General features: G+C 51.6%; 1 protein-coding gene across 2 annotated transcripts in view; it reads left to right on the forward strand.

The window, feature by feature from the left end:
- The first annotated feature begins 220 nt into the window (after positions 1–220).
- The window catches only part of ADAMTS14 (ADAM metallopeptidase with thrombospondin type 1 motif 14), a 29,779-nt gene continuing 4,061 nt past the window's right edge, over positions 221–25,938 (forward strand). Inside the window, exons 1-20 of one of the 2 annotated variants that reach the window (XM_040071943.1) lie at positions 221–314; positions 718–1,118; positions 7,434–7,590; positions 8,254–8,450; positions 15,419–15,502; positions 16,711–16,867; positions 19,740–19,845; positions 19,952–20,095; positions 20,660–20,792; positions 20,914–21,027; positions 21,198–21,346; positions 21,549–21,724; positions 22,570–22,703; positions 22,882–23,005; positions 23,115–23,195; positions 23,346–23,509; positions 23,927–24,092; positions 24,741–24,873; positions 25,018–25,225; positions 25,786–25,912. In XM_040071943.1, the coding sequence (XP_039927877.1) occupies positions 242–314; positions 718–1,118; positions 7,434–7,590; positions 8,254–8,450; positions 15,419–15,502; positions 16,711–16,867; positions 19,740–19,845; positions 19,952–20,095; positions 20,660–20,792; positions 20,914–21,027; positions 21,198–21,346; positions 21,549–21,724; positions 22,570–22,703; positions 22,882–23,005; positions 23,115–23,195; positions 23,346–23,509; positions 23,927–24,092; positions 24,741–24,873; positions 25,018–25,225; positions 25,786–25,912 (3,028 nt within the window). In that variant the 5' untranslated portion in view covers positions 221–241. The remainder of the gene's footprint in view (positions 315–717; positions 1,119–7,433; positions 7,591–8,253; positions 8,451–15,418; positions 15,503–16,710; positions 16,868–19,739; positions 19,846–19,951; positions 20,096–20,659; positions 20,793–20,913; positions 21,028–21,197; positions 21,347–21,548; positions 21,725–22,569; positions 22,704–22,881; positions 23,006–23,114; positions 23,196–23,345; positions 23,510–23,926; positions 24,093–24,740; positions 24,874–25,017; positions 25,226–25,785; positions 25,913–25,938) is intronic. The other variant, XM_040071944.1, reaches the window with a different exon arrangement.

Raw genomic sequence — 25,938 nt, forward strand, 5'->3', positions numbered from 1 at the left:
TATGTTTCAAAAAATTTAAAATATTCAAAAAAATTTAATTAAAACGACCCCGACCTCCCATCCCCTGGCCCAGACCCGGCCCCCGGCCCGCCCCACGCCGCTTGGGAGGCGACAGAAGCGCCGGCGGCGGCGGTCGCGCCGGCGGCCCCGGCGGCGGCGGCGGCGGGGGGAGGCGGTCGCCGGGCGCCGCCCGCCCCGCATCCCGCATCCCGCCGGCCCCGCATCCCGCCGCCGGCCCCAAATGGATTATCTGCGGCTGGTGCTCTCCTGCCTCGTCCCCCTGCACGGCTGCCTGGCCGCCGGCAGCGCCCCAGGTACGGTCGCTGGCCCGCGGGCCGGGGGGCCCGGGGTAGAGGGGGTGGTTGACAGGTGGCTGCACCCCGGAGCGTGGGGAGAAAGGAGAGGGAATCCGCTGGGGGAGGGGATGTGGGGGTAGGTTTCAATGGGAATTGGGGGAGATGGAGGCTGGGCGAGAAATAGTTGGCGTGCTTGGCGTGCGAGGGGACGTCAGCCCGAGTTCCTTCTGCTACGTTGGACGCACCCTCTTAAAACTACAAAGCGGAGCTCGGTCGGGACGGAAAAGCAGCCGTCGGGTTTACCGAGCTCCGGCGGTGCCCGCCGAAGGCTCCCCCCGGGTTGGGTTGCCCTCCCGCGATGCCGGCGCCCGAGCGGGATGCTCCGTGCCCGCAGCGCTTTCCCTCGGCGCTGTCTCCGCAGGGCTCCTGCTGTCCGGCAAACTCAGCGAGTATGGAGTGATCGTTCCGTTCAGCACCGACTGCCGGGGTCGCTTCCTGTCGCACGTGGTGTCCGGCGACGCGGCGGCGGGGCTCGGCCAGCCCCCCTGTCCCCCGGCCCCGTCCCGCCGCCGCGTCCCCCGCAGCCCCCCGGATGAGTCCCCCCAGCGCCGCTTGCTCTACTTCAACGTCACGGTTTTTGGGAAGGAGCTGCACCTCCGGCTGAGGCCCAACCGCCGGCTGGTGCCGCCGGGAGCCGTGGCAGAGTGGCAGGAGGATTTTGAGGTGCTTTTCCGGGAACCCCTCCGGCAGCGGTGCCTCTTCACCGGTGACATCTCCGGGATGCCTGGAGCTGCCGTGGCCATCAGCAACTGCGATGGATTGGTAAGCTGGAGGCTGGTGGGGTGCTTTGTGTGTGCTGCCTGTGTTTTGGTGTGGTTGCCTCTTAAGAGATGAATCGTGGTGTCCTGAAACCCGATTTTTTGGTGCTGCTTTAGTTGTCTGTGCCATATTTTGCCCTTTTGCCCTTGACAGCAGCAGGTTCCCTTTCCCTATGTGGCCCTGGCTGTTGCCTACCTACTTCATCAGGGTGGTCTGTGCATCAATATTTATTTAAAAGGCTTGGAAAAACTGCCAGTCCCATGCCTGAACTGCCTCCTGCCCAGATGCTGTTACATCCATGGGCTGTGCCCAGCCTCTGGGACGGGGACCCACACTCCTGGTGATGCTGTTTCATCCTTGCCCACCTGTGTGTGTTACCTTGGGACTGCTCCGAGAACTTTTCCTCTGCATTTCACACCTCTTAAATGGTGTTGTGTGAGCTTGAGCACCTCCTGAAATCATTGTTAGCTGCAGTCTGGCTCCCACCAAGCATCTTTTTTGCAGGAGGATGTCTTTTTTTTTCTTTTTTTTTTTTTTGAAATCACTCAAGGGCTCAGAGGCTCTTCTCTTTCTGAGCACAGTTCAGTATCAGTAGCTTGCTGCCACAGCGTTTTAATGCCTTTAATGGCTCTGTTACCTCCTTACCCCTGGCATCTGCTCTGCCTGTGGGTTCCCTACCTTTGATGCGCTTGGGGAAGCGCTTATTTTTTAATACCCTTGGCCTGTTGCCCTTCAGATTTCCTTTGAGCCAATTTAAATCTTGTTTTAGGTACCAGAGTTTGCTGTTTTCTCCTGGTACCGCATAAAGTTACTGCCAGTTGGAAGAAATGTCTTATTTTGTACCATTTTAATTATTTTAAAATGTATTTCTTTTTTAGTTGCTTTATTCTGGGAGTTCCTTAAGCCAGTTTTGGCCACCAGCACAAACAATTTGGCATTCCTTTCTTTTTATACCGTGCTTGGTGCTAGTATACAAGCAGAAATGATAGAGCAGCTCAGCTAGAAATAGATATTTTGCCTACATATAGGAATTAAATTTTTTTAGCACGTAGTCCACACCTTTTGAAGCATCCTTTTGGGAATGGGTTGAGGCTGCGGACTTGCAGACTTTTCTCCGGCACACGGACGGCGCTGGGGCTGGTGAATGTGGGCAGGCTTGGAAGCTTTAAAGGCATTTCCTATAGACCCAGCAAGTAGTGCTGAGTCTGGAACAGACACCAGGGTTTGAAGCGTGCAGGTTCCATGGCAGATCTCATTCCCTTTGGCATCATGAGCAAAAGGATGCTGGCAGCGATCAGGAGCTGATCTGTGCCCTGCTGTGGCACAGCTCTGGGGAATTTTCTTCCCCAGAGCCCACTCTATTGTTAGTGTCAATCCCAAGCAGGCTTTAATTTAACTTTTCCAGGCTTTTCTAGCCTTTAGCCCCGAGTTTTCCTGTCGCAGCCCCTTGCACACCTTCTTGGTTGTCGTTCTTCTTGGCCTTGCTCCAGCTGGGTTAGGACATAGCTTGTGCCGCAGGGTGCTTTTCCATGTGGTTTTATGCAGCCATATCCTGCCACCTGTAGTACCCCAAGCCCAACCTTTTAAGCTCATGTAAAAGAAGTGGCTTTTCCCCCAGGATGAGGAACTTTTCTTTTTTTTTACCCACAATAAATTTATTGCTTGGTGGCCAACAAATTCCTATCCTGGCTTCAACCAGGAATTTCCCGTGGTCTGGTGGAGGACATGAGGCTGAAGGGACAAGCAGGTGTTCAGCTCTCTTGTGATATAGTCAGTGTCACAGCTGTTTTTTCTTTTCCATGGGTTTTCTGGCTGTATGGCCCTCTGGCTTAAGTGAGTCCAGCATCTTCAATCCACTTTGGAGGAGAGGGGAGATCAAGAGGATTCCCGAAAAGCAGTGAAAAGAGCTTGATTTAGGAAACGGAGCAAGAAACGGAACTAAAACGTGGTTCTAGGTGTGGTTGGGATGGGAGGATGTGTTTTTGACCTGTTGGAGAAGCAGCAGAGCATCTGGGAGGGATGTACATGGTCAGGAATGTTGCTACTGGGCTGGAGGAAACTCTTCCATAAGCAAGGACACTGGAATTCCTGTGGACCTCTGCTGGAAGTTGCCCATGAGCTTCAGAAGGAGATTATGGCTTTTCCATCCTGGTATAGTGCGTGTGGGAGGCGCGGGGCTGCGCTTGGCTGCCGGTTCCTGGCCAGAGGAAGCGCTCCGGGACGCTGTGGATGAGGGCTGTGTACACAAAGAGATTAGGCGGTGTATAAATGGAGACCAAGATTATAAATACCAGGGGGGAGAGAGAGAGGAGGGGAGGAAGAAAAAACCCCAAAAACCTGAACCCAGCTCTTGAAAAAGAGAGTCCACCCAAGTCTTTCCTAAATCCATATTTAGCCATGTAAGTGAGCCAATCCTTTTCCCAGATGCCAAAGCTGTGGCTCCTTCACAGCTGTCATTCGCTGCAGGCATCCACGCGTGAGAGACTGGCCTTTCATTTTTTTGCAGGGGTGTCTCGTACCAGGGTGGGAAGATGCTGTCGCCCATAACGTAATTTCAAAGCTGACCTAAGCCACCAAATTCCTGACTGGTAAAGTAGCGTTAGGCAGAAATCTCCACTGGCGGACACGTTTCACTGCAGTGGAGGCATCCCAGATTTTTCCCCACCGGCTTAAGCAGTGTGTGGTCGACCTTGCTTCCTTCCTGCTTTGCTAGTTGTAGGGATGGGTGAAGGATTATCATCCACAGACACCATATTTGTGTGCCTGGCTTTTCCCTGGGGTGATTTGCCGGAGTGCTGCAAACTGTAGAGCCAGCGTTTTTCATCCCTGTGGCCCTGGCTTGCTTCAGATGGATGGCAGCTGATAAGCAGAACACAAAAGCCATCAGAAACAGTAATTAATAGGGAACAGAGGGAGAAACAGCCCCCCCAAATGATGCCCTGTGGAAGAAAGCCTGGCTTGGTCTTCCAGGATTTTCCTTGCAGTTCCTGAGCTGTAGGGTTAGTTTTGGGGAGGAAGAGGGTGTGAGATGTCCCTTTGATCGCACAGATCCCACTGGCCTCAGCTGGTGTGGGTGTTACATGGTTATGAGGGCTTTTCTCCTGGGTGATAATCCCAAGTTTTGGCAGTGAGGTGCAAACCAGGCCCTGTTTGGGCTGAAAATCCAATTAATTAATAAGTGCTGAGTGTTGTCTCCATGTCCTCACTCCAACAGGAGCTACGTTTGAGGCCTGGCTTGGGTCACCTGGCAAAGCCTGGTCTGTAGCCACCCCATAAACCTCTCGCCTCGGCACAAAGAGCGGGGAAAAGGAGTCAAGGAAGGCAGAGTGTTGTGTTTGATGGGCTGAAAAGCCTGTGCTGCAGAGAGGCATGAAAATAGTGATGGAGCACCTCTGGACCATGCCTGACACCCTCTGGATGGAAGGGGAGCGCTGTTATCTGTGGTGTCTGTATTCACACTGCCTGGTTTTGTAGCACTTTCTGTCCAAATTATGTGTGTATCTTACAGGAGAAATACGTACAATGCACGCAGCTGGATTTCCCCCTCCTGTTAGCTTCCCTGGCCGAGTGTGGCAGCTTTATTAATTTTTCCACATCTCTGTGTTAAGTGTCAGAATTTCCTGAATTCCTGTGGGAGTTGGAGCTTTTTACCCAGCAGTGGAGGACGAGTTTCTTACTCAGGGTCCTGGGGGGCGTCCTCCTTAGTGAGGCTGGAGTTCATCACTCCCTTAGCCTGGGGAGGCACAGGAGAGCTGGAAAAGAGCCTTCACCCTCTGTGAGCTGGCAGGAGTGAGTTTGGTGTATGTTTTCCCTCTTTCCAGTGGGATTGTCTTTAAAGAGCCATTTTCTCATTTGGGAGTACCTTCCCTGAGAGCTGCAGACAGTATCCCATGTTAGAAAAAGCACTGATAATAGTCCCACCAATTGATTTAATTTGATTTGGTATTACTTAACCAAACTAAAATCAAGGCTGGGAAGCATATGACTAATTGATCACTGAGGATGGGATTGAACGCTTGGAAAATGCCCAAGAAAAGCCGAGTGGGACTTTTTGGATGGCATCTGACCTTTGCTGCTGCCTCTCTACTGTTACAACCCTTTCAAAATGCTGAAACACAGCCTGAGCTGCTCCTCTTTGTGAGTGAGCAGGTTGGTGCGTGCCTCTTGCAATGGTGTTTTTTGGGTTGTTTTGTTTTTTTAATTTATTTTTGTGAATGCCAGGGTGACTGCTGCAGCTTCTGTTTCATTTCTTGGGCTGCTCTGATCAAATGGACACAAAAATCCCTGCGTTATCCCCTTTGCCGTCGGTCATCCCCGGAGCTGGCGGTGAGTTGCGTCCCGCCTTTGGGAGAAAGTTTGTGCTGCTTTATTCCTTGAGCCAGATATAATTAGTCACGAGCTGTAGAGCAGCTCAAACCCAAGAGGGCTGTGGCTTGGGACCAGGCTCTTTCACATTTTAATCCAGCCTTGCCCCGGCACAGCAGCACGGCTTTCCTCCGGCCGCCTGACTCAGCAAGTCCCGGCTTTGGCCCTAAACCCATGAACCAGCTTTGGGGTGCCTGGTCCCGAATGAAGCGCCCCGTGGCAGGGCTGGGAGGGGGTAGTGGTGTCCCAGAATAGCTCCTCCTGGGGCAGGGGCTGCTTCTGCTCCTTCTCTTATTGTATAATGAAGAACAATGCTTTGGAAGTGGAAATTAGGAGAATTTCTTCATGGAAGAAGTTGTCAGGCCCTGGCACAGGCTTGTATTCCCCATGCCTGTTGGGATTGAAAAGATGTGTAAATGTGGCACCTAGGGATGTGGTTTAGTGGTGGTCTTGGCAGCGCTAGGTTGATGGTTGGACTCAATGATCTTGGAGAGCTTTTCCAACCAAAAGGATTCTGTGACTCTGTGCCTTTCTCCATCATCATGACCTCGCTCAACCATCACTGAACCTGACTGATGGTTTGACTCCCTGGCTTGCTCTCTGCCTCACCACCACCACCCTGCCTGGTGCCCCTGGTTGAACCTGGCTGTGTTCTTCATCTCTTTGGCTGAGCGTGGGGGCACAATCCCTGGCTGCCCTGGTTTGACCTGGATGTCTCCTGTGGGAAGAACCTGAGAGAGGTTTGTCAGGCAGGGATTTGGATCCCTCAGGAAGGAGGTAAAACAAAACCAGTCAAAACCCCACTTTGCCGTGGAGTTAAGCAGTTAATAAAACCCAAGTGGAGCAGGAAATTTGATGAAATCCAACAGATTGACCAGGTTGGCTGTTGCCTGATGAATCCAATGCGATGTGAACACAAAGGGGACCCAAAGAGCCAGGTGGGTTTGGAAGAGCCCCAGCCTCTGTCTGAGATACATCTCTGTATATATTTTACTTTTATTTTATTTTATTTGATGAGAACCATTCCAACACCCATATGAGGGCTCCAGTAGGTCCACACTGCTGAAGGCTTTGCTCGAAGAACAGATCCATATGTTCTGCTGGGCAGCACTGGAGGAAGGAACGCACGCGTGCGCCATGGAGGGACCTGGGAAAAATGCTGAGCTGGGGGTGCTGCCTGTGGGATAGAACCTAAATCCTGGTGATCCTTTTCCTTGCCTGAGGTCTGAGCTGGCCAGTGCTGCGGGGTGTGAGCACTCAGGCTGATGTAAGGGGAATTTGATGGGAGCTTGGTGTTAATTAGGAGCAGGTCGGTAGCCAGGACAACATTTTCAGCAAAGTTTGCCCGGTTGTTCATCTTCTCTGTGTTTGAGAGGTGGAGCTGTAATGCTTTCCAGTTTCTGCTCCAACGGGATTCCCCTGTGTTAATTCCTAAGTACTTCATGGGGCAGAGAGAATAGTTTCTCTTTCCTTCTTGTTGCAGCTTGTTGTTTCAGTGAAATGGCAGATATCCTAACAGCACCGCGGGAATGGAATGGGGAGAGTTCAGGGAGGCTCAGGAGTGTCTTGGGAGCCCCTTCAGCCTTGTACCCCTGAGTTCAAGGTCTGGCACAACTCATGGATGAGACAGAACAGAGTTTCATAGCCATATAAAGACCCATCTTGAATTGCAGCCAGGCTGGGCGGGGTCTTTTGTTGGTTGGTTTTTCCTTCCTTTTTTTTTTTTGTTTCCCACCTACGGGAAAAATTCAGGGTTGTCATAGATGAACATGGTATTAGAACCATCCCGGTGTCATGGAGTAGGATCAAGACAGGATTATTTGGGATGCCTTTCCCCTTAGTACGTGCTCTGCATCAATCTTTAACGAGTATATTGAGTGTGTATGTCCCCCTACACATATATAAAAACACACTGTTTTTCCCCCCTTTTCCTTATTTCTTTGCGGAGTCCAGGCTGGCCTGATTTGGACAGACAGCAACGAATTTTTCATCGAGCCCCTGGAGAGGGGCCAGCAGGATACGGAGGAGCACGGGAGGGCCCACGTGGTCTATCGGCGCTCGGCCATCCGGCAGGATGGCGCCGAGTCGCACCACGACCTCCATCCTGAAGGTAGGGGCTGCTGGAATCCAGTCTTTCCCAGCAATTGGTAATAAATATTTCACAGGGGGAGAGGATGTCTCCTTCCATGAGCCCTCATACATCTCACCCTGTGGCTTTAGGCTCAGTTTAACTGCTAAAGTCAAGAAGAAGGAAAGGAAATGCTGGGCTGGAGGTGCTGCAGTCTTGCTTAGATCACCTCTGTGTTGTGAGAGTGGTGTGGCACTGGAAGTTGTTGTCCAGAGAAGCTGTGGCTGTTCCATCCCTGGAAGTGCCCAAGGCTAGGTTGGATGGGGCTTGGAGCCACCTGGTCTAATGGGAGGTGTGCCTGCCTATGGCAGGGGGTGGAACAGGATGAGCTTTAAGGTTCCTTCCAACCCATATCATTCTGTGATGATTCTGTGAAATGTGGCCTCGATTTTACTTTTTAACAGATCATAGAGTCATTTCATATGGAAAAAGCCTTTTAAGGTTCTCCAATCATTAACATGTCTTTTAGTCTTCACAATTCAGAGCCATTTCCCAGCCACAGAGCAAGCTGGACCAGCAACCTGCTGGAGCTCAATGTCCTGCCGGAGTTAAATCTCTTATCTATTTTCCCTGCTGAATTTCTACTTTTGTGTAGTGCCACTGTGGTGTCAGGTCACCTCAAAGGCTCTTTCTTTTCCTGCCCAGTGCCCGGTGTGCAGGTGGGTGAGCTCCCAAATTCCCTGGAGCTGATGACGGAGCGGCTGGGGGACGCGGAGCGTAAGCGGCGTCACGCCAGGAAGGATGACTACAACATCGAGGTGCTACTGGCCGTGGATGACTCAGTCGTGCGCTTCCATGGCAAGGAGCACGTCCAGAACTATGTCCTCACCCTCATGAACATAGTAAGACTCGGCTGTGGGAGATGTGGATCCCACCCTTCCCTAGGTTTAGTGCTCTTCTCATGCTGCGAGTTTGTTATCCTGGGAAAAGAAATGGGTTTGGGAGGGAGAACAGTGCTGCAGGAAGGGCTGTGCCTTCACACAGCCAGCTCTGGCATTTAATAGCTGCGGGAATTGGAGGGATGGAAAGCAAGAACCCTTTGTTCTTCATCTCCATCACCTTCCCCTTGCCAATAGTAGGGTCTGGCGTGCTGGTGCTGTCACTGTCTGTCACCTGAGTCCAAAAGTTTCTCCTGGCTGAGGCCATTTTCTCCTCATCACTGAAATCTCAGCAAATGCTAGAAAAGAGAATGGTTGTGGCTTACTTAGTTAGAAATTATGATATTTGTAATTTGTTTTGCAATGACAATGTTCATGATTTATTCTGAATACTATTCGTTGGTAGAGGAAATATTTTTGTAGCTTTTCAGAAGCTTTTTGGAAACCTTTGCACCTGGATAACCATTCAGGATATGTTGAAAAAGGACTTTAGAGCAGCTTTACAGTTCCCGCACCTGTCCTTACTCACAGGCACGGGGCAGCCTGTGCTGGTTCCCTACACCCCTTTTCATTCCTGCTTAAGATAAAAGCATCCATATTCCCTGAGTCCTGAGAGATGTGGAAGGATCAATATTTATTCATCAGGGCGGTTTGCTCCTCCAGCACCTGAATATCTGCAAATATGCGCTATGCCCAAGGATCTCTTTCTCTTCTCCCAGTTTTGATTTGTTTTCCGTGCTTTATCCTCGCCTCTGTTGGTTTATTTTTCCCTAAGTGTTCTTTTACGCAGTGGTGGAAAATGTTCGAAAGGCTCAACCAGCTCTGGAATGGCCAAGTTATAAAGATGCTTTTGCGTGGTTGTTGGTTGGTTTGGGCATTATTTCTGCCATATGGCCGGCAATGAAAGGGAAATTATCAACATGGAGGGGGGGAGGATTTTCTGGGATTAGAGAGTGATGGGGTGAAGGATGAGTGAAGTGGCTAGTCCCAAATAGGGAAAATGTTGAAGAAGCAAACACCTTCATCACAATGTTTTATTCTCTGGCACGTTATCTCGATGCCTGCGGTCCGATGACCTCAGCGTCACTTAAATTCACTCTCAACGTTTCTCCCCTTGGCGAATTAAATCCTGGTGCCACGGGGAAGGCACACGGTTCCCTCCTCTGCCCTCTGGCTCTTCCCACGTTACGAGGGTCAGAGATGATGTCATTTTTCCTTTCCGATCCCGGGGGGGAAGCGAGGGGGGGCGGGATGGACAGTTTGAGCGCTCGGGGATTGTCAACTCTAATCAAAAGGTCGGGTTTCAGGCGCATTTCATGGTTCCTACCCCGCGGGCAGGACTTTTCAGGCAGTGAATGCGCGGGATGCAGCGCTGAGAGAAGGGAGGACCCGCTGCCTATTCAATTAAAGGCGGCGCTGGAGACTTTAAGGGGGTGGGGGGGGAGAACCCCAGAATAATACGGGCAACAAATACTTCCCACTAAGTATTATTTCCTTCTGTATATTCTCCCCCCACCCCCTTCCCCTTCTTTCTTTCTCGTTTTTAGTGTGTTTTCTTTCTAGCTTTGCCGTGACCTCCGTCCGCCTCCTCTTCCCTTGGCGCCGCCTCGTTTCCTTACCGGCTCAGATTGCCTCAAAACACCCGATTCAGCAGAAAAAAAAGAGTCCTGCTTTCTGGCCTGGGTGGCAGAGGGAGGGAGAGAGGAGGATGCCGGGGGGCTGGCGGGGAGGAGCCTGCTGGGACCACACAGCTGAACATTAATCCCATTAGTTGGAGGCAAAGGGAAGAAGGATAAGAGGCTTGGCCAGCCCTCTAACGAGGAAAGGACTTAATGAGCTGGGCTGGAGTATCTCAGGGAGCCAGCTGGGAAAGTTTTCCTGTCTAGGAGCATTCCTATCAAGGTATATCCCAAGGAAAGGGGGCAGCGAGTTTGGAAGTGTAGATTAACTTTCCTGGCTTTCTCTGAGGTCTCAATTGAGGGAGCAGTGGGACACGTATCCCTTCCCAGCGCTGCTGGAGGTAGGGTCCCGGGGCTCTTCCCAAGACACAAACCCCTTTATTAGGAACTTTGTGTCAAGTGGAGCTCGGTGATAAATGATTTGTCATGGGGAAGTAGTTTTGTGGTGGTTTTTTGTTTTTTGGTTTTTTTTTTTTTAAGAATCAAGCCCCATAGCCCTTATTTCATTGCCAGAAATGTGGATGCTTTTCAGTGCAGGGCGCTGTGTCCATTCAAGGAAGCTGACATGAGGATGACTGCTCCTTTTGTGCACCTAAGAGCTTCCCTGCAGGCAGGCTGCCTCCCCTGCTAGCTTCCAGCCTGCATTCCCAGCCTGCCCTTCCCTTCTTGGCTCGGATGCTGCCCAGGAATTTGGTGTCAGGTTGGAGTGAGTGGGAAAGGCACAACTCCCCCTGTGCCATCAGTCACTGAGCATATCTCTGCTCCGAGCATTGCTGTATTCACCTAACCAAAACTGGTCTGTTGGGCTCTTGGGATGAATGTTTGGTGATGTGCTGGCTCTGGAAAGCCATTCCCCTTCCTTGCTTGCTGCCTTTAGCAGAGATTATGGTGTTACAGAAGGAAAATTAGGGTCCCCCAGCCATGGTGAGTGCTGAGATCAAGGGCTGGGAACAAGGAGAGGGGAACCAGAAAAGGAAGAGGAGAGGAAATATTCAGTGCTTTGCTCTGCTTTCCACCCTCTTTTGTTCTGGGAGTAGGCCTTCTTGGTTTTCTCCTCCAGACTTAGCACTGCTCATCCCTGATCCTTTCAAGTCTGGAGATGGCTCCACTTGAAGGGGAGAAGCCAAGCTCTGGCTGTGTTAAACCTGGCCCTGGTCTCAACTGGTTTCCTGGGCTTTTGTCAGATAGTGCTCATGATTTGGTTAAGGATGCAGAGGTATTTGGTGTTTTCCCATTGTTTCAGGTTACTAGGGAAACCCCATGAGTCAGAGCCCTTTCCAGGCTTGGACTTGCCTGACTCTAGCTGAAATTATTGTTCCCAAGGGCAGAGCAACAAAGAGTGCTACTGAGACCCCACAGAAGAGAAGGTTTGGGAACAAAAATTAAACCTTCAGCTTTAATTTTAACCCGTGTATTTTTTTTTTCTTAGGTGAGGGGTTTATGAGCCACTTCCTTGCTAACTGACATTAACAAAATTACCTCTGATGTCTCTCATGTGAACATGCATTTTTCCCTTCCCTCTGTACAGGCTTATGTGTTTGTTGCTATTTTTTTGGGACAATGAGCCTTGTTCTGTAGAGAGCTCTGACCAATCCTTGCCCTGCAGAACAATTTTCCCCTACCTCTGTTCCTCCCCGTAGATAATGTGGGTCAGCCTTCACAGAGGTGACATTATGCATTATGCAAGCCCAAAGATGTGGGGTAAGGAGGACTTTCCGCTCCCTTCTGAATCCCCCAGCCCTGGCAAAGAGGCTCAGGGTGAATCCATGGGCATGAAAACCGATTGGGGGAATAAAAGAAAGGAGTTTAAAGATGACTTGGCTGTTCCGAGTAAGCGATCCTGGCGTTTTGAAATGTCAGCTATTCTGCTGGTTTGGCAAATTCTTCTCATGTCTCTCCCTTTGTTTTCCTTCCCTGAAGAACAGCGAGGTCTAGACCTCGTTGCCAGTGCGGTTTTGCTGTCGGGATCTCATGTCTGGGGCTGCAGACTCAGGGCTGGCCAGAGGTTTGTGGGGATTTGGGGAGGCAGCCTGCCCTGCTCCCAGGTTGTAATGTTCCTTTCATTGTAAAGCATTGCCACTGTCTCCTTGGTGTTGCAGGGTTGGGGGGAGTCCTGTGGGCTGCTCATTCCTGCTGGTTTGCCCTTAACTCACAACAAGCCCTAGGGGCTGGGCTGTTCATTGGTGGGAAAATTCGAACATGGATGAGAGGGGTAAGAAGATCTTTATCCTATGGCTTCAGGGATGTGGGTCCCTTTACTGGAGGCCTTTGCTGAACAGGTATTTTTGGGGGAAGAGGTTTCTCTGAAGACACTGGCTTGCTTAATGGCATCAGCAGAGGGCGGGGGGAGTTGCGCCAAGCCTGCAAACTGCTCTCTGGGTGAATTTCCATTTCCAAGGTGATGCTCGGCCCCTCCACCTTCATCCCCACTTCTTCCACAGGCATTGGAGCACTTGAGGGAAGCTGGCTCTGCTGATGTTCCCCCACTGCCCCAAAACTTGGGGCCTGCAGGGTCACAGCCCTTGCAGCAGCCAGTGCCAAGCCCTTTTGATATGATTCTTTCCATCCCCCAATCAATTATTTATATCTGGCTGCGAAGGGAAGTCTGTAGCCTTGGGCAGTCTGGTTCCACATCTGCTTTCTGAATTAACCCTAAAGGTCACTACTGAGCTGGTATCGGTTAGGTACAGATCCCTGTCTAAACCCTGGACTAAACAGGGGCGGGGCTTTAGGTTAACTTTTCATTTCAGAGGCTGGAGAGGGGGAGTCCCAAGTCTCTGCGAGCTGGAGGAGGGTGGGATTTAGCGCTGCTTTATAAGGAAGATTTATGGAATTAAATCCCATCTTGGAATAATACAGCAGGATCTACTGAGCATTCTGCCAAAATATCCTGTGCAGCTGGGAAGGGAGAGGTCTGTGCTGCTCCTCTTGATGCTCCCAGTCACAGCAAGGTCAGGTTGTGGCTGGTAGAGAGGTCCCTAAGGCAGGAACATGGCACATTCTGATGGATTGAGGGGTCCCCAGGAGCAGGCAGCAAGCACCAGAGCGCTGGTGGATGATCATAGAATCCTAAAATCATGGAATGGATTGGAAGGGAGATGAAAGGTCATCCAATTCCAACCCCCCTGCAGGGCAGGGACACCTTCCACCATCCCAGGTCATTCTAAGCCACATCAAACCTGACCTTCAACATTTCCAGGGATGGGGCAGCCACAACTTCTCTGGACAAACCTGTGCCAGGATCTCCCCACCCTCACTTCCCTCAGTTCTTTCCCAATATCCCTTCTAAGCCTGCTCTCTGTTAGTTTGAAGCTCCAGCTCCTGACGAGTGCTGGGGGTGAAGGAAAATGCGTGAAGATTTGGGAAAGTGAAGGAAATGGTTGTGTTCCCTGTCTAGTTCCCCAAACCACCCCCCAGGTCCAACTCTGCATCTCTTGAAGCACAGTTTTAATTTCTCCCTCTCTCCCCACTTTCCCACCCTGCCATTATTACCAATATTTTTGTAAGGGATCAAACTTATGATGTGGAATTTCTCTGGGATGCCAAAGCCTCCTACATCCTGAAACCCAGGGCTGAGCCTGACATCCCTGGGGAGTTGCAGCTCCTTGCTGGCCTGGATCCTTCATACCTCAGTGGGTCTGTAAGCCTGAGTAATGTTTGCAGCTGCAACACTGCGTGACCTTCCACCCTTCTGTGCACATCCCCCAAAAATAGGGTTGGGATCAGAAAAAAATCCATCATATTCTCGTTATTCTTGCAAAAGGGGGTGGGTGAAGAAGCATCCCCCCCACAGAAAGTAGGGATGAGCTGAAGGTGGGTTGACCATCGTTGTCTTTCCACACTGATGAATAAAGCACCCCGTGGTTCTTGCAGCTTCTGCATCCAAAGAGATGCATTAATGGGGATGGACTGGCAGTTTATTGATTGATTTTAATTTTTTATAATCGATTTTGCTGCATTCAAGGCTCAGGATCTGCATTACCTCTCTGCATGGCTTAGAGGCACCCCATGGGAGTATTAGTTGTCATGGGGAAAAGGTTAACACTGGGGTTTTGGGTTTAAAACTGGCCTAAGTGGGTATTTCAAATGGAATCCCAGGCTGGAAACTGGGGGCTTGTAAAACACACTGGGGAATGGCTGACTTGCATTTGGGCAGCAGTAGAAGGGTGGTTCTCACCCCATCCTTGATGTAAGGTTGAAAAACCCCAAAGGAATGGAGGAAAATATAAAAGATCCATAAATTTGACTTTATAACCTTCATCTAGTCTGGAAAGCTTTGATAGAGCTGAGGCAAATTAGTCCGCCTCTTGGGCAAAGCTAAAAAAGTCTATTTTAATTAAAACATGAATTCTAGTCAATCTTAAAAAATATCTTAATTCAGTCTCCTCAACTTCTGCAGTGAACCCCCATTTGTGGAACTGTTCATTTGAGAGGCTTTTTGGGAAAAAGAAAGTCCCATTCCAGAAAGTCAGGGTGTTTTTCTTTCCTGGGCTGTGTTTTCCCTTGCTTTGCAGGAGGTGCAGGGTCTCACATGGGTTTGTGGATGACCACTCTGTGTCTCTTTCCATGTCACTGGGCTCAGCTCTCAGGGGCATTTCCCATCTGGATGTCCTACTCTTTTGGTAGCATTTAGGAGTAGAATTTGTTTATTCATCCTGGAAACGCAGAAGGAAAAGGTTATAGCTGGTATTTCCTTTGCAAGGTCATTTTTAATAGCCGAGGATGGTACAGATATCATTGACTCATGAGCCCTCCCCGTTCTCTTCATTGTGTTGCCTTCTCCTGGGATTTCTGAAGCCATAGGTCAGGTTTGACTCACTGATGCGACTGAGGAAAGCCCTGGCTTTGGGGAGGGGCAAAGGATTGTATCAAAAAGCCATTTTTCCATTGGATGCTGCAGTCTGGAGCATTTCCATCCCTCTGAGAGATTCATATTCCAAAGGGGCAGTAGCTCATTGAGAAATGCGATGGAGGAAATGCAGCCCTTGATGGAAATGGGTGATGTCATTGACCATCTGAGCCATTCCTGGGGAAATTTTTGGCTTATTCCAGCTTGGCTTTTTTGCTTGTTACACTTGGGAAAATGGGAAAAAAAACCCACCTCCCCACAGTGGGAGGAGGAGGATGAGATCTTTGCACCTGGTCTTGGAAAGCCTGGAGGGGTGCGGAACATGGGTGCATGGAGGACAGAATGGGCTTAAGAGCTGAGATGGCCTTAACTTTTTCCTTGTTGGATTTCCCCTACTTCTTCAGGTGGATGAAATTTATCACGACGAGTCCCTGGGCGTTCACATCAACATCGTGCTGGTCAGGATGATCATGGTGGGATATCGTCAGGTAAATCCAGCGCTTGGACATGGCCAGCGGGACATGCTCTAATATTTATTTAGCACTTAGGTAAGCCCGGGCTTGGGAAAACATGGCAGCTGTCAGAGCCCAAATGACAACTGTGCTTGAGCAGGGGTGAATTTGAGCCCTCCTCAGCCTGGTTTTTGGGAGCTGAGGGCCTGGATAGCCCCATGGCCTACGAGGCCCTCAGGAAGATGGTGGGTGGGTGGCTGTGATCTGCTGTTACATGCTTGTTCTGGTATGTGGGGAAAACCACAGTGGCTTCCTCAGAGCTCTGTGGATGATGCGATAAAGGTGGCTTGCCACACTGAGAGGAGCTGGACATGAAGGAGAGAGATCCCCAGGTCAGGATCTCCTTAACTTGGCTCCCTGGCTGTCCTGTAGCTCTCGTGTGGCTTGGGCATGGCCAGGAAAAGCGTTGGAAGGTTTTCTGAGAAGTTTTCATGTGATTTCTCAGGCTGCACTTATTTTTTAAGGTTTGTTCGAGCACAGTAGCCAGATTTTTCTTTAAAACAATGTGATTTTCAATACTTTTTTGGGGCAAGCCCCTGTCCCACAGGAAGTGTTCTAGCAAGGGTGTTAATGACTCAACAAAGTGATGTCTGTGTGTGTGATCCATAAATAAGACTGGTTAGGTCTTGGAAAAAAACTTCCTTATTATAGAAATATGCTTGGCTGGCAGATTCCCAACACATCCTGAAGATCTGGGGATGGTTCTGAGGAGCAGGAATAAGGATGGAGGCTGGCCCATTTTTGGAGGCCTCCATGGGACCAGGAACATCATCTCTAGCTAAGAAAGCCAACAATCTGTCTGGCTTCCTCCCAGCGACATTTGTGCTCTGGGCTGGAGGTTGATCTGCGGAGGGGAAGGGATTTGGAGCTGTGGTGATACGGCGGGATGGGAACCGCCAGGCTCTCTTAGGGATGATTTATCCATCCCAAAGCCAGCTCTGGAGGAAGATGCTTTGCCCAGCTGGGTCACTTCTGAGGTTCAGGGGACAGTGTCGGAAACAAGGAGCAGATGTTTGAATCCAGGGGAGATCTTGGCTCACCACTGTCTAGATCTGACGCTTCCCGAGCAGGTCCTCCTGCAGCTTCTTCTCTCCCACGTGGGATAAAACCATCTTTGGCTTCCAGGGGAAGGGAGACACCTCTTCCTTTTCTCCCCAGCAGTAACTTTTCCATTCCCTCCGCAGTCAGTCAGCCTGATTGAGCGGGGGAATCCGTCGCGGAGCTTGGAGCAGGTGTGCCGCTGGGCGCACTCGCAGCAGCGCTCCGACCCGGAGCACGCCGAGTACCACGACCACGCCGTCTTCCTCACCAGGCAAGATTTTGGGCCTGCAGGTATGCAAGGTACTGTATTTGTCTCGATCAGGTACGTGCAGTTTGCTGGGGTGGAAAAGCCAGCCAGAGGAGAGGAATTCTTGCGAGCACAGTCTGTTTGTTGGCCAGCAAGGTCCAGAAAAAGGTTAAAAAAATTGATATTTTTTTCCTTCATGTGATGAAGAGGAGAGACATAATTAATCCAGAGCATTGACCTAAATGGAGAAAATATCTTTATTTATTTATTCTCCTGCTCAGTGATTTTATTTACCTGTCCTCCCCTTGGCCCAAAACGCCTTAAAAATATAAAAATAAGATTAAAAAAGGTGAAATACCACAGGAAGCTGCATGGGGACAATCAATTTATTCTGTCCTCTGGAGGACCTTTAAAGCCTGATTTTATATGGATTTATTTCTTGGACATGGGAGCATTCAATAAATCCTGGGACAAAGAGGAAGTTTTACTGCAGGTGAAGTTTTACTCTTGATGGAGAGATTGTGCTGGTGTGGTCTGAGAAGTTGGAGGCCTTGCTAATAAAAATTTTTAGGAAAACCTTCTGATGTTTCATGGCTCCATTAGGAAAACAGGTGCTTTGGTGTTATCACGAAGGGTGACTTTTCCCAGTTCTGAGCCTGCTGCTTCCAAATTCCCATCTCTTCCTTTCCACGCTGTTGGCTAGGTCTGGATTTCCATCAGGAGGCTCCATTTGATGCTGTGAATGGGGTGGGTATTGTCACCCTGATCTGTAGCACAAACCCTCCTGGTGTGCAAAGGAGGAAGGAAATGTGGAGAAGGGAACCTGTCCTGACTTGGATCATGAAAAGGATCCCCCTCAGCAGGAGATGAACTTCAGGAGATATCCAGCTGGAAGCCTTCCTGAGTGTGCTGTGGCCACCAAACAGCAGATCTTGGGTTGTGCCAGGCTGGTGACCTGCCCTGATCTCCTTGTCCAGAGTCACACGGGTGAAATACCAGCTTTTGTTTCATTTTTCTAGACCCTTCCTGGCAAAGTGACTGTGTTCAAAGGCATTCGTGAGAGGACCATTTTTGGCAGAAGGGGGAGACTCCCTAGGCTGCCCTTTGGTGGGAAGGAGTTGTGAGATCGATGGAGTGGTCCTGCTCTAGGGGTGCTCCTTCCAGCAGCTCTTTCCCCTTTTCCCTGCAGATCTGGCTCTCTGCTTGTCACACATCTCCAGGGCTTTCTGTGGAAGTCCTCGGGGCTGCTGTGTCCTTGCCTGGCTGTGCTGCATGGCACAAGGAACTCCTCATCCACCAGGAATTTCTCTCTGATTGGACTGCTGGAATAGTAACACTGTCCTTGTTCTTGCCTCTTTTCCCCAAAACAAAGTCCTTGCGGAACCCCAACACCTCTGTTAAGCTCGGGGATGCATGGAATGAAGAACCAGAGTGTGGCACCAAATTATCCCTGCCCTTTGAAGAGAAAAGCAGTGGACAGATGGGTTGTAAATTATTAATTGCTGCTCTACAGATCTTGTCAACACCCAAAGAGTTCCTGTGTCCCTCTGCAATGGGTGGCACAGGAAGGTTTTCTGGCCTGGGCTGAAGGATGCTTATGCTCAGAATTAAATATTTTCCACGTAGTTGCCTCTCAGTATCATTCTCCTGTGGAGAACTTTTTATACTCCTTCCAGTTCTTACTAGAGTCTTCATTACAAAAAACTGCCTTTGTGAGCATCCACCCTTTCATATTCCTTTGTCACATCTCCCATCCACAGCTGCTTTGGTTGGGAATTTATCCAATTTTCATCCTAGACAAAATAAATTTGCCATCCCCTCATAGAGGAAGCTTTCCACAGCTTTATTCTTTCTTGTGGAAAGTTTCATGGGGGAAAAAAAGTCTTTTCAAATGATTATCCAGGACTTGATTTATTACTCTATGGTTAAACCCCATTATGGGAGTTGACTTGGTGTGGATCAAATATCCCACAAGGATGGGGAGGGAGCTCTGTGGACCCTGTGGTTTGGCCAGGGTGGGTGTAGGGATGTGCATCTTCCTCAGCTCATCAGCACCCCTGTCCTGCTGCTGCCCACTCCTGGCTCACTGAACTCTCCTCTTCCAGCATCCCAGTCCCCAGGGGATGGTTATCCAGCATGGTCCTGCCCTGCTTTTGCCTCTCTGACCTATAAGTCCTTCCTTCACTAACTCCCTTGATGCCAAAAAGGGTCAGCCTTAACAAAATCCAACATACATAGAAAACTTTGGGGAGTAAATTCCAGAGTGTGCCAACAACATAATTGAATTGGGCAGAAAGAAGCTGAGAAAGAAAGGAAAAGTGAACAAAACGGAGGTGATGTGTTGCTGCCTGGGTGGGGGAAGATTTCTCTGCCCACAGCTGCCCCACTGCACTGCACTTGATCGAGGGCTGGGGTCCTGGGGTGGGTGCATGTGCGGGTGTGCCCCATGGGGAGCAGGGCTGCGGTTTTGGCAGGGCCCTGGGGAGCGTCTCATGCCTTTCCTTCTCTCTCTTTTTCCTTCTTTGTTTTAAATGAAGAAGAATGCGGGGGATGCCATTCCTGGGCTGGGAGGCGGTGGCCACCCACACTGTCAGCGTGTTGTGGGTGCTGCTTTTGCCCTCCTGTCTGCTCAGGTGTGTCGGCACACGGGCACAGTGGTGCCAGCAAGCCCCAGAGCAACCTCTGCTGGCGTTTGGCGCCAGGGTGGTCACACTGATGAGCAAGTCCTTGGGCTGCCATCCAAGTGACCTGGGCAGCGCCTCCTCTTCAGTGCCTTCCTCTGTGTTTTTCCTTCTGTTGCAGTGAAGCCAGGTTATGTATTTGTCTTTTGGTTTTTTTCCTTATTTTTTTTATTTCCGCCCCCCTCTCTCAAAAGGTTTTCTCTCTTCTCTCCTCCTCTGTCCTTCCCTCCTCTCTTTGCCCCAGGCTACGCTCCGGTGACAGGGATGTGCCACCCTCTCCGCAGCTGCACCCTCAACCACGAGGACGGCTTCTCCTCGGCCTTTGTCATCGCCCACGAGACCGGACATGTGTAAGTTGTGGGGGCAGAGCTGGCTGTGGTGGTGCCCCTCTCTTTGCAAAGGGGGCTTTCTGCTGCTGCTCTAGGTGTCCCAAATCCCATGGGATTTTCCCACCAGGTTGGGCATGGAGCATGATGGCCAGGGCAACCGCTGCGCTGATGAGACCAGCATGGGGAGCATCATGGCACCACTGGTCCAGGCCGCCTTCCACCGCTATCACTGGTCCCGCTGCAGCAAACAGGAGCTCAACCGCTACATCCAGTACGCCCCTTCCAGCTGGGAGGGGATGTTTTCCTCTCAGACCAGGACTGGTGGCTTTTGGTACCCAAAGATGCTCCCAGGGCTCAAGTGCCTCCTGGAAGAGCTGGAAGAGCTGGGGGTGTTCGGCCTGGAGAGCAGAAGGCTCCAGGGAGACCTTGGAGCCTCTTCCAGTGCCTGAAGGGGCTCCAAGAGAGCTGGGTAACGGCTTTGGACAAGGGGGAATGGCTTTCCACTGACAGAGTAGGGTTAGATGGGATATTAGTAAAACGTTCATTTCTGTGGGAGATGAGGCCCTTGCACAGGTTGCCCAGAGAAGCTGTGGCTCCCCCTGGATCCCTGGAAGTGTCCAAGGCCAGGCTGGCTGGGGTTTGGAGCAACCTGGTCCAGTGGAAGGTGTCCCTACCCATGATGGGGGGTGGAACTCTATGGCCTTGAAGGACCGTTCTCTCCCAAACCATTCTGGGATTCCGTGATAATTCGAATTTCCGAACAGCTGAATTTGGAGAGTGGCCTGGAGCTGAGGGATGGGGTGACGGGAAGGAACTCCTCTGTCTGACTCTGCAGCTCCTACGATTGCCTCCTGGATGACCCCTTTGAGCACCAGTGGCCCACATTACCTGAGCTGCCCGGGATTAATTATTCCATGGACGAGCAGTGCCGCTTTGATTTTGGAGTGGGGTACAAGATGTGCACCGCGGTGAGTACAGGCTGTATGGCCACGCCGTCCCCCCTCCCCGGGATCCCCAGCCAGCCTGGCTGCCCCCAGCCTGCTGGTACTTGCTGCTGCTGTCCCAGCCCAGCTCCTCTGTGCTCCCCAGTTCCGCACCTTTGACCCCTGTAAGCAGCTGTGGTGCAGCCACCCGGACAACCCCTACTTCTGCAAGACAAAGAAGGGGCCACCCTTGGATGGGACTGAGTGCTCTCCTGGCAAGGTAGGTGCTGGTCCTGCTTCCTGTAGGAGGGATGTGTCCGAGGGCACAATGAAGAGCGCCTTCCTCCCGTGCTTTACCATTTCTGTAGTGCTGTGGGTGCAGGAGAGCATTCCACTGGTGCTGAGCGCTTTGGAAGAGGTCCGGAACTCATTCCTTCTCCTCCCTTCCAGTGGTGCTTCAAGGGCCACTGCATCTGGAAGACGTCGGAGCAGCCTTACAGCCAGGATGGCGGCTGGAGCTCCTGGTCCAAGTTCGGCTCGTGCTCCAGGACCTGTGGGGGAGGCGTGCGATCCCGCAGCCGGAGCTGCGACAACCCGCTGTACGTCTGGATTTTGCCTCCCTCCCTTTTCCCCACTGGAAGTGGCCACGAGCCAGAAGTTCCTGGGTCTTCCCCTTGTTGGCAGGGATGGGGACATCCATTCCTTTGGGAGCTGTGCCGTGTATTCGGGCACTGAACTGCGCTGGGGTTGCGCATCATCCCCTCTGCAGCACTCTTACGACCCATTGGGTTTATCTTCCAGCCCAGCATATGGAGGGCGCCAGTGCCCAGGAGCCACCTACGAGTACCAGGTCTGCAATGCTGAGGAGTGCCCGGGGCCCTTCCAGGATTTCCGTGCCCAACAGTGCTCCAAGCGCAACTCCTACTACACCTACCAGAACAGCAAACATTCCTGGCTTCCCTACGAGCATCATGATGGTGAGTGGTGGCGGGTCATAACAGAGGAGAAATAGCCAAATTCCTCCAGAGGACTCTGCCCTGGTGGCTGTCACCCTGGGAATGGAGACTGTGCCAGCTGCACATGGATGTTGGGCAGTGGGAAGCTCCTGAGCTGGAAGCTTGTGCAATGAACCAACATCAAGCAGCTAGCTTTTTAAAATCATGGAATCACAGAGTGGTTTGGATTGGAATGGACCTTAACGATGATCTCATTCGAACCCTGCAGCCGTGGGCAGGGACACCTTCCACTACACCAGGTTACTCACAGTTGGAAGAACACTTCCCAGGATCCAGAGGCAGCCACAGCTTCTCTCGGCAACCTGTGCCAGTGCCTCACCACCCTCACAATATAGATTTTCTTCCCAATACTCCATCTAACCCTACCTCCTGTCAGTTTGAAACCATTCCCCCTTACCCTGTCACTCTGGGTCTTTCTCCTTGTCCAAAGTCCCTCTCCAACTTTCTTGGAGCCCCTTCAGGCGCTGGAAGTGGCTCCAAGTTCTCCCTGGAGCCTTTCCTTTTCTGGGCTGAACACTTCCAGATCTCCCAGCCTGTTTCCAGAGCAGAGCTGCCTATTTGCATTGCAGCCTCATGTAGCGTGCCCTGTACTTCCCTTAATATTCTGAGTATATAGGGCAAAAGTGCAGGCTCTTGAGCAGCAAATGGACATGGGAGATCAGCCACATAAATATCCTGGGCTTTGGAATTGTGGCTGTGCTCAGGTGTACAAGCTGAGATGGGTTTCTGTCTACAGTCACCCTAATGAATTTCCACAACTCCTTTCCCCCCCACTTCCCTTTTTCTCCCCTTTCCCTTTGCCGCAGATGCTCAGAAGTGTGAGTTGATCTGCCAGTCTGAGGGCACGGGAGACGTGGTGTTCATGAACCAGGTTGTTCACGACGGGACCCGCTGCAGCTACCGAGACCCCTACAGCGTCTGCGTCCGGGGCGAGTGCGTGGTGAGGAGCTGTTGTGCGGCTGTCCCTGTCCTTCCCCTGGCCAGGAGAGAGCTCAGCCCCTTGGGGGCATGTGTTTTGCCCCTGGGGACCGAGCCTGTGTGCAGCAAAGGGGATGGTGGAGCAATGGGCTGGGCAGGTGTGTAACCCCAGGCTTGTCCTCTCCTCCCCTGGGTGCCAGCATGTCGGCTGTGACAAGGAGGTTGGCTCCCTGAAGCAGGATGACAAGTGTGGGGTCTGCGGGGGGGACAATTCCCACTGCCGGACGGTGAAGGGCACGTTGGCCAAGACCCCCAAGCAGCCAGGTGAGAAGGCTGGGTGGGTTTGGAAGCAGACTCACAAGCTGGATTCATGTGTCCAGTTGGAGGAAACCTGCTCTTTCTCTTCCCTCCTTCCTTTGTCCCTCCCTTTCAGGTGTTTTGAAGATGTTTGAGATCCCAGCTGGAGCAAGGCACCTTCAGATAGAGGAGATGGAGCCAGCATCCCACAGCATCGGTGAGCATGCCCTAGTCCACCTCTCCCTTCACCCTTTCTCAACCCTTTTCTCATAATTCCCACCAAAGAGGGTCTTGTTTAGGTCATTCACATCTTCCAAAGTGAGTGACCAGAGGGAATGATACTGAAAATATCTCCTTTCTCCTTCAGCTGTTAAGAATCAAGCCACAGGGAACTTCATCTTGAATGCCAAAGGCAAAGAAGCCAAAAGCCAAGTGTTCATTGAGATGGGCTTGGAGTGGGAATACACTGTGGAACAAGGCAAGGAGAGCCTGAAAACCAGTGGTCCCCTGCACCAGGCCATCAGTGTTTTGGTAAGCCTGGGTGGTACGTGCTCTGGGGGACTTGGGGACATCTGTCAGACAGGGGAGGTGGTCTGAGGTGTGATGTGGGTAGAGGAAGAGTGTCATTAAATCCAGGGAATGAGCCAGCCAAAAGCAAGGGGTGAAAAGCTGTGTGGGGGAATAGCACAAGGACGTGCTGCTCAGGCACTTGCCTTTGAGCCCAGCTGCATTTTGCTCTGCAGCAAATGCTTATGACTCCAAATCCCATTTTAATTATGCTGTTATGTGGGGAATTAGAGGTTGGATTCCCTGGATATGCAGGGAATGGCAGGTCTGTGCTCCCATCCATCCCTTTGTTTGTCCCCAGTTTTGGGTGTAGACCACCCTGCCATGTGGTCCCTTTCCCATGGCATTGTTCTTCACCCTCTGACTGTTCCCTCTGTGCAGGTCATCCCTCAGGAAGAGGAGGCGAGGAGCAGCCTCATGTACCGGTACATCATCCACGAAGACCTGCTGCCCATGATTGGAAATAACAATGTCCTGCTGGAGGAGATGGATTCCTATGAGTGGGCCCTCAAGAGCTGGTCCCAGTGCTCCAAAGCGTGTGGAGGAGGTTACTTCTTCTTCACCTTACCTGGGGGGGATGCTTGGATATGGTAGAGGGTGTGTGAGCCCCTTGGGGCATCTCTGGCAAGGAGAAATTTTTGCAAAGCAGTTTAAGGGAGCATTTTAGCCAGATATGTTACAGGAATGGGCTTGTGTGATTGTGTGTGCATACTTTGTCTATCCATGGAACTGCTAAGAGTTTTAAAGTCCTTGGCTGTGTTTAACTGTATTTGAGCCAAGAAACAGTGATTTTGAAGATGGCCACTACTAAAGTTTGCACAGAAGTAGGCTTGAGGTTTGCTGGTGGAATGTGCCATACAGCCACTGGGATCTGACCCTCACATCACAGGGAACACCTTGTGCTCTGGGAATCAGAGTGGTTTGGGTTGGAAGGAACCTTTAAACATCACCTGGTCCAAACCCCTGCCATAGGCTGGGACATTTTCAATGAGCTGTGTGCACTCCACAGCAGCCTGGGGGACCCTGGGCGGGTGGTCCAACAGCCACCTGAGCATCCTCAGCAAATCTTGGGGGCCACCTGAATAGTGACATCTGAGAGCACATATCGCAGTAGGGATGCAGGAGAAGGACCTGGGAGGGAACCTGGAGGGACTCCCACACCTATCACCTCCCTGCCCATGCTCTCCCCTCTCAGGCATCCAGTACACCAAGTACGGCTGCCGTCGGAAAAGCGACAACCGGATGGTGCACAGGAACTTCTGTGACAACGGCAAGAAACCGAAGCCAATCCGGAGGCGCTGTAACCTCCAGGAATGCTCCCAGCCCATGTAAGTCCTCTCCGCGTGGCCCGAGGCGCTCCCATCCCTCTCAGAGGGGGAAGTTCCGGGTCACATCGGGAGCATTTCCAGCTGCTTCCCAGCATAAGCACGGCCTCAAATGCCTTCTCCGTGTCCATCTTCCCACCCTGGCAGGTGGGTGGCTGAGGAGTGGGGTGCCTGCAGCCGCTCCTGTGGGAAGCTGGGGGTGCAGGTGCGGGCGGTGCAGTGCGTGCAGCGCCTGCAGGATGGCACCAACCGCACCCTGCACACCAAATACTGCCCCGGGCAACGCCCCGAGACGCGCCGGCCCTGCAGCCGCCTGCCCTGCCCCGCACAGTGGAGGACAGGAGCCTGGTCCGAGGTGAGGAAGGACCCGGAAGGAGGGGTATGGGAGGTGGGTTTGAAGGTCAGGTGCTTATCAGGGGTCATGGAGTGGAATCCTAGAATGGTTTGGTTATAAGGGAGCTGTTGAGGTCATCTAGTCCAACCCCCCTGCCATGAACAGGGACATTTTCCATTAGACCAGGCTGCTCAGAGTCCCATCCAGCCTGGCCTTGGTGGAGTTAGGGGTACAAGAGACAGTGATGTTTTCCCAGAGTCCTGGAATGGTTTGGGTTGGAAGGGACCTTAAAGCCTATCTCATTCCAATCCCTTACCTTGGTCAGGTCACCTTCCACTAGACCAGCTTGCTCCAAGCCTGGCTTTGAATACTTCTAGGGATAAGGGTACAAGAAAAAATGAGAGAGGGGAGAGAGCATCCCTGTGCAGAGAGCGTGGGGGTTTGGGAGACAGGGAGGGAAACCCATATCAGAAAGCAATAGCCACCTGAGGAATAGTCATCAGCACATCCTGGGGTGCAGTGGGGGTGTGGGGGCTGCCCCCATGCTGTCGCTGACTGCCTGTCTGTCTGTCTGGGTGCAGTGCTCGGTGACCTGTGGGGAAGGTGTCCAACAGCGGCAGGTGGTGTGCAAGGGCAGTGACAGCGGCGCGCACTGTGACGGTGACAAGCCAGAGGCCATCCAGGGCTGCCACATGGCCCTCTGCCCGGGTGAGAGGAGAGGGGAGGAGCAGGAG

This window comes from Hirundo rustica, chromosome 8 (genome assembly GCF_015227805.2).
Source record: "Hirundo rustica isolate bHirRus1 chromosome 8, bHirRus1.pri.v3, whole genome shotgun sequence".
In the NCBI taxonomy this organism is placed as follows: Eukaryota; Metazoa; Chordata; class Aves; order Passeriformes; family Hirundinidae; genus Hirundo; species Hirundo rustica.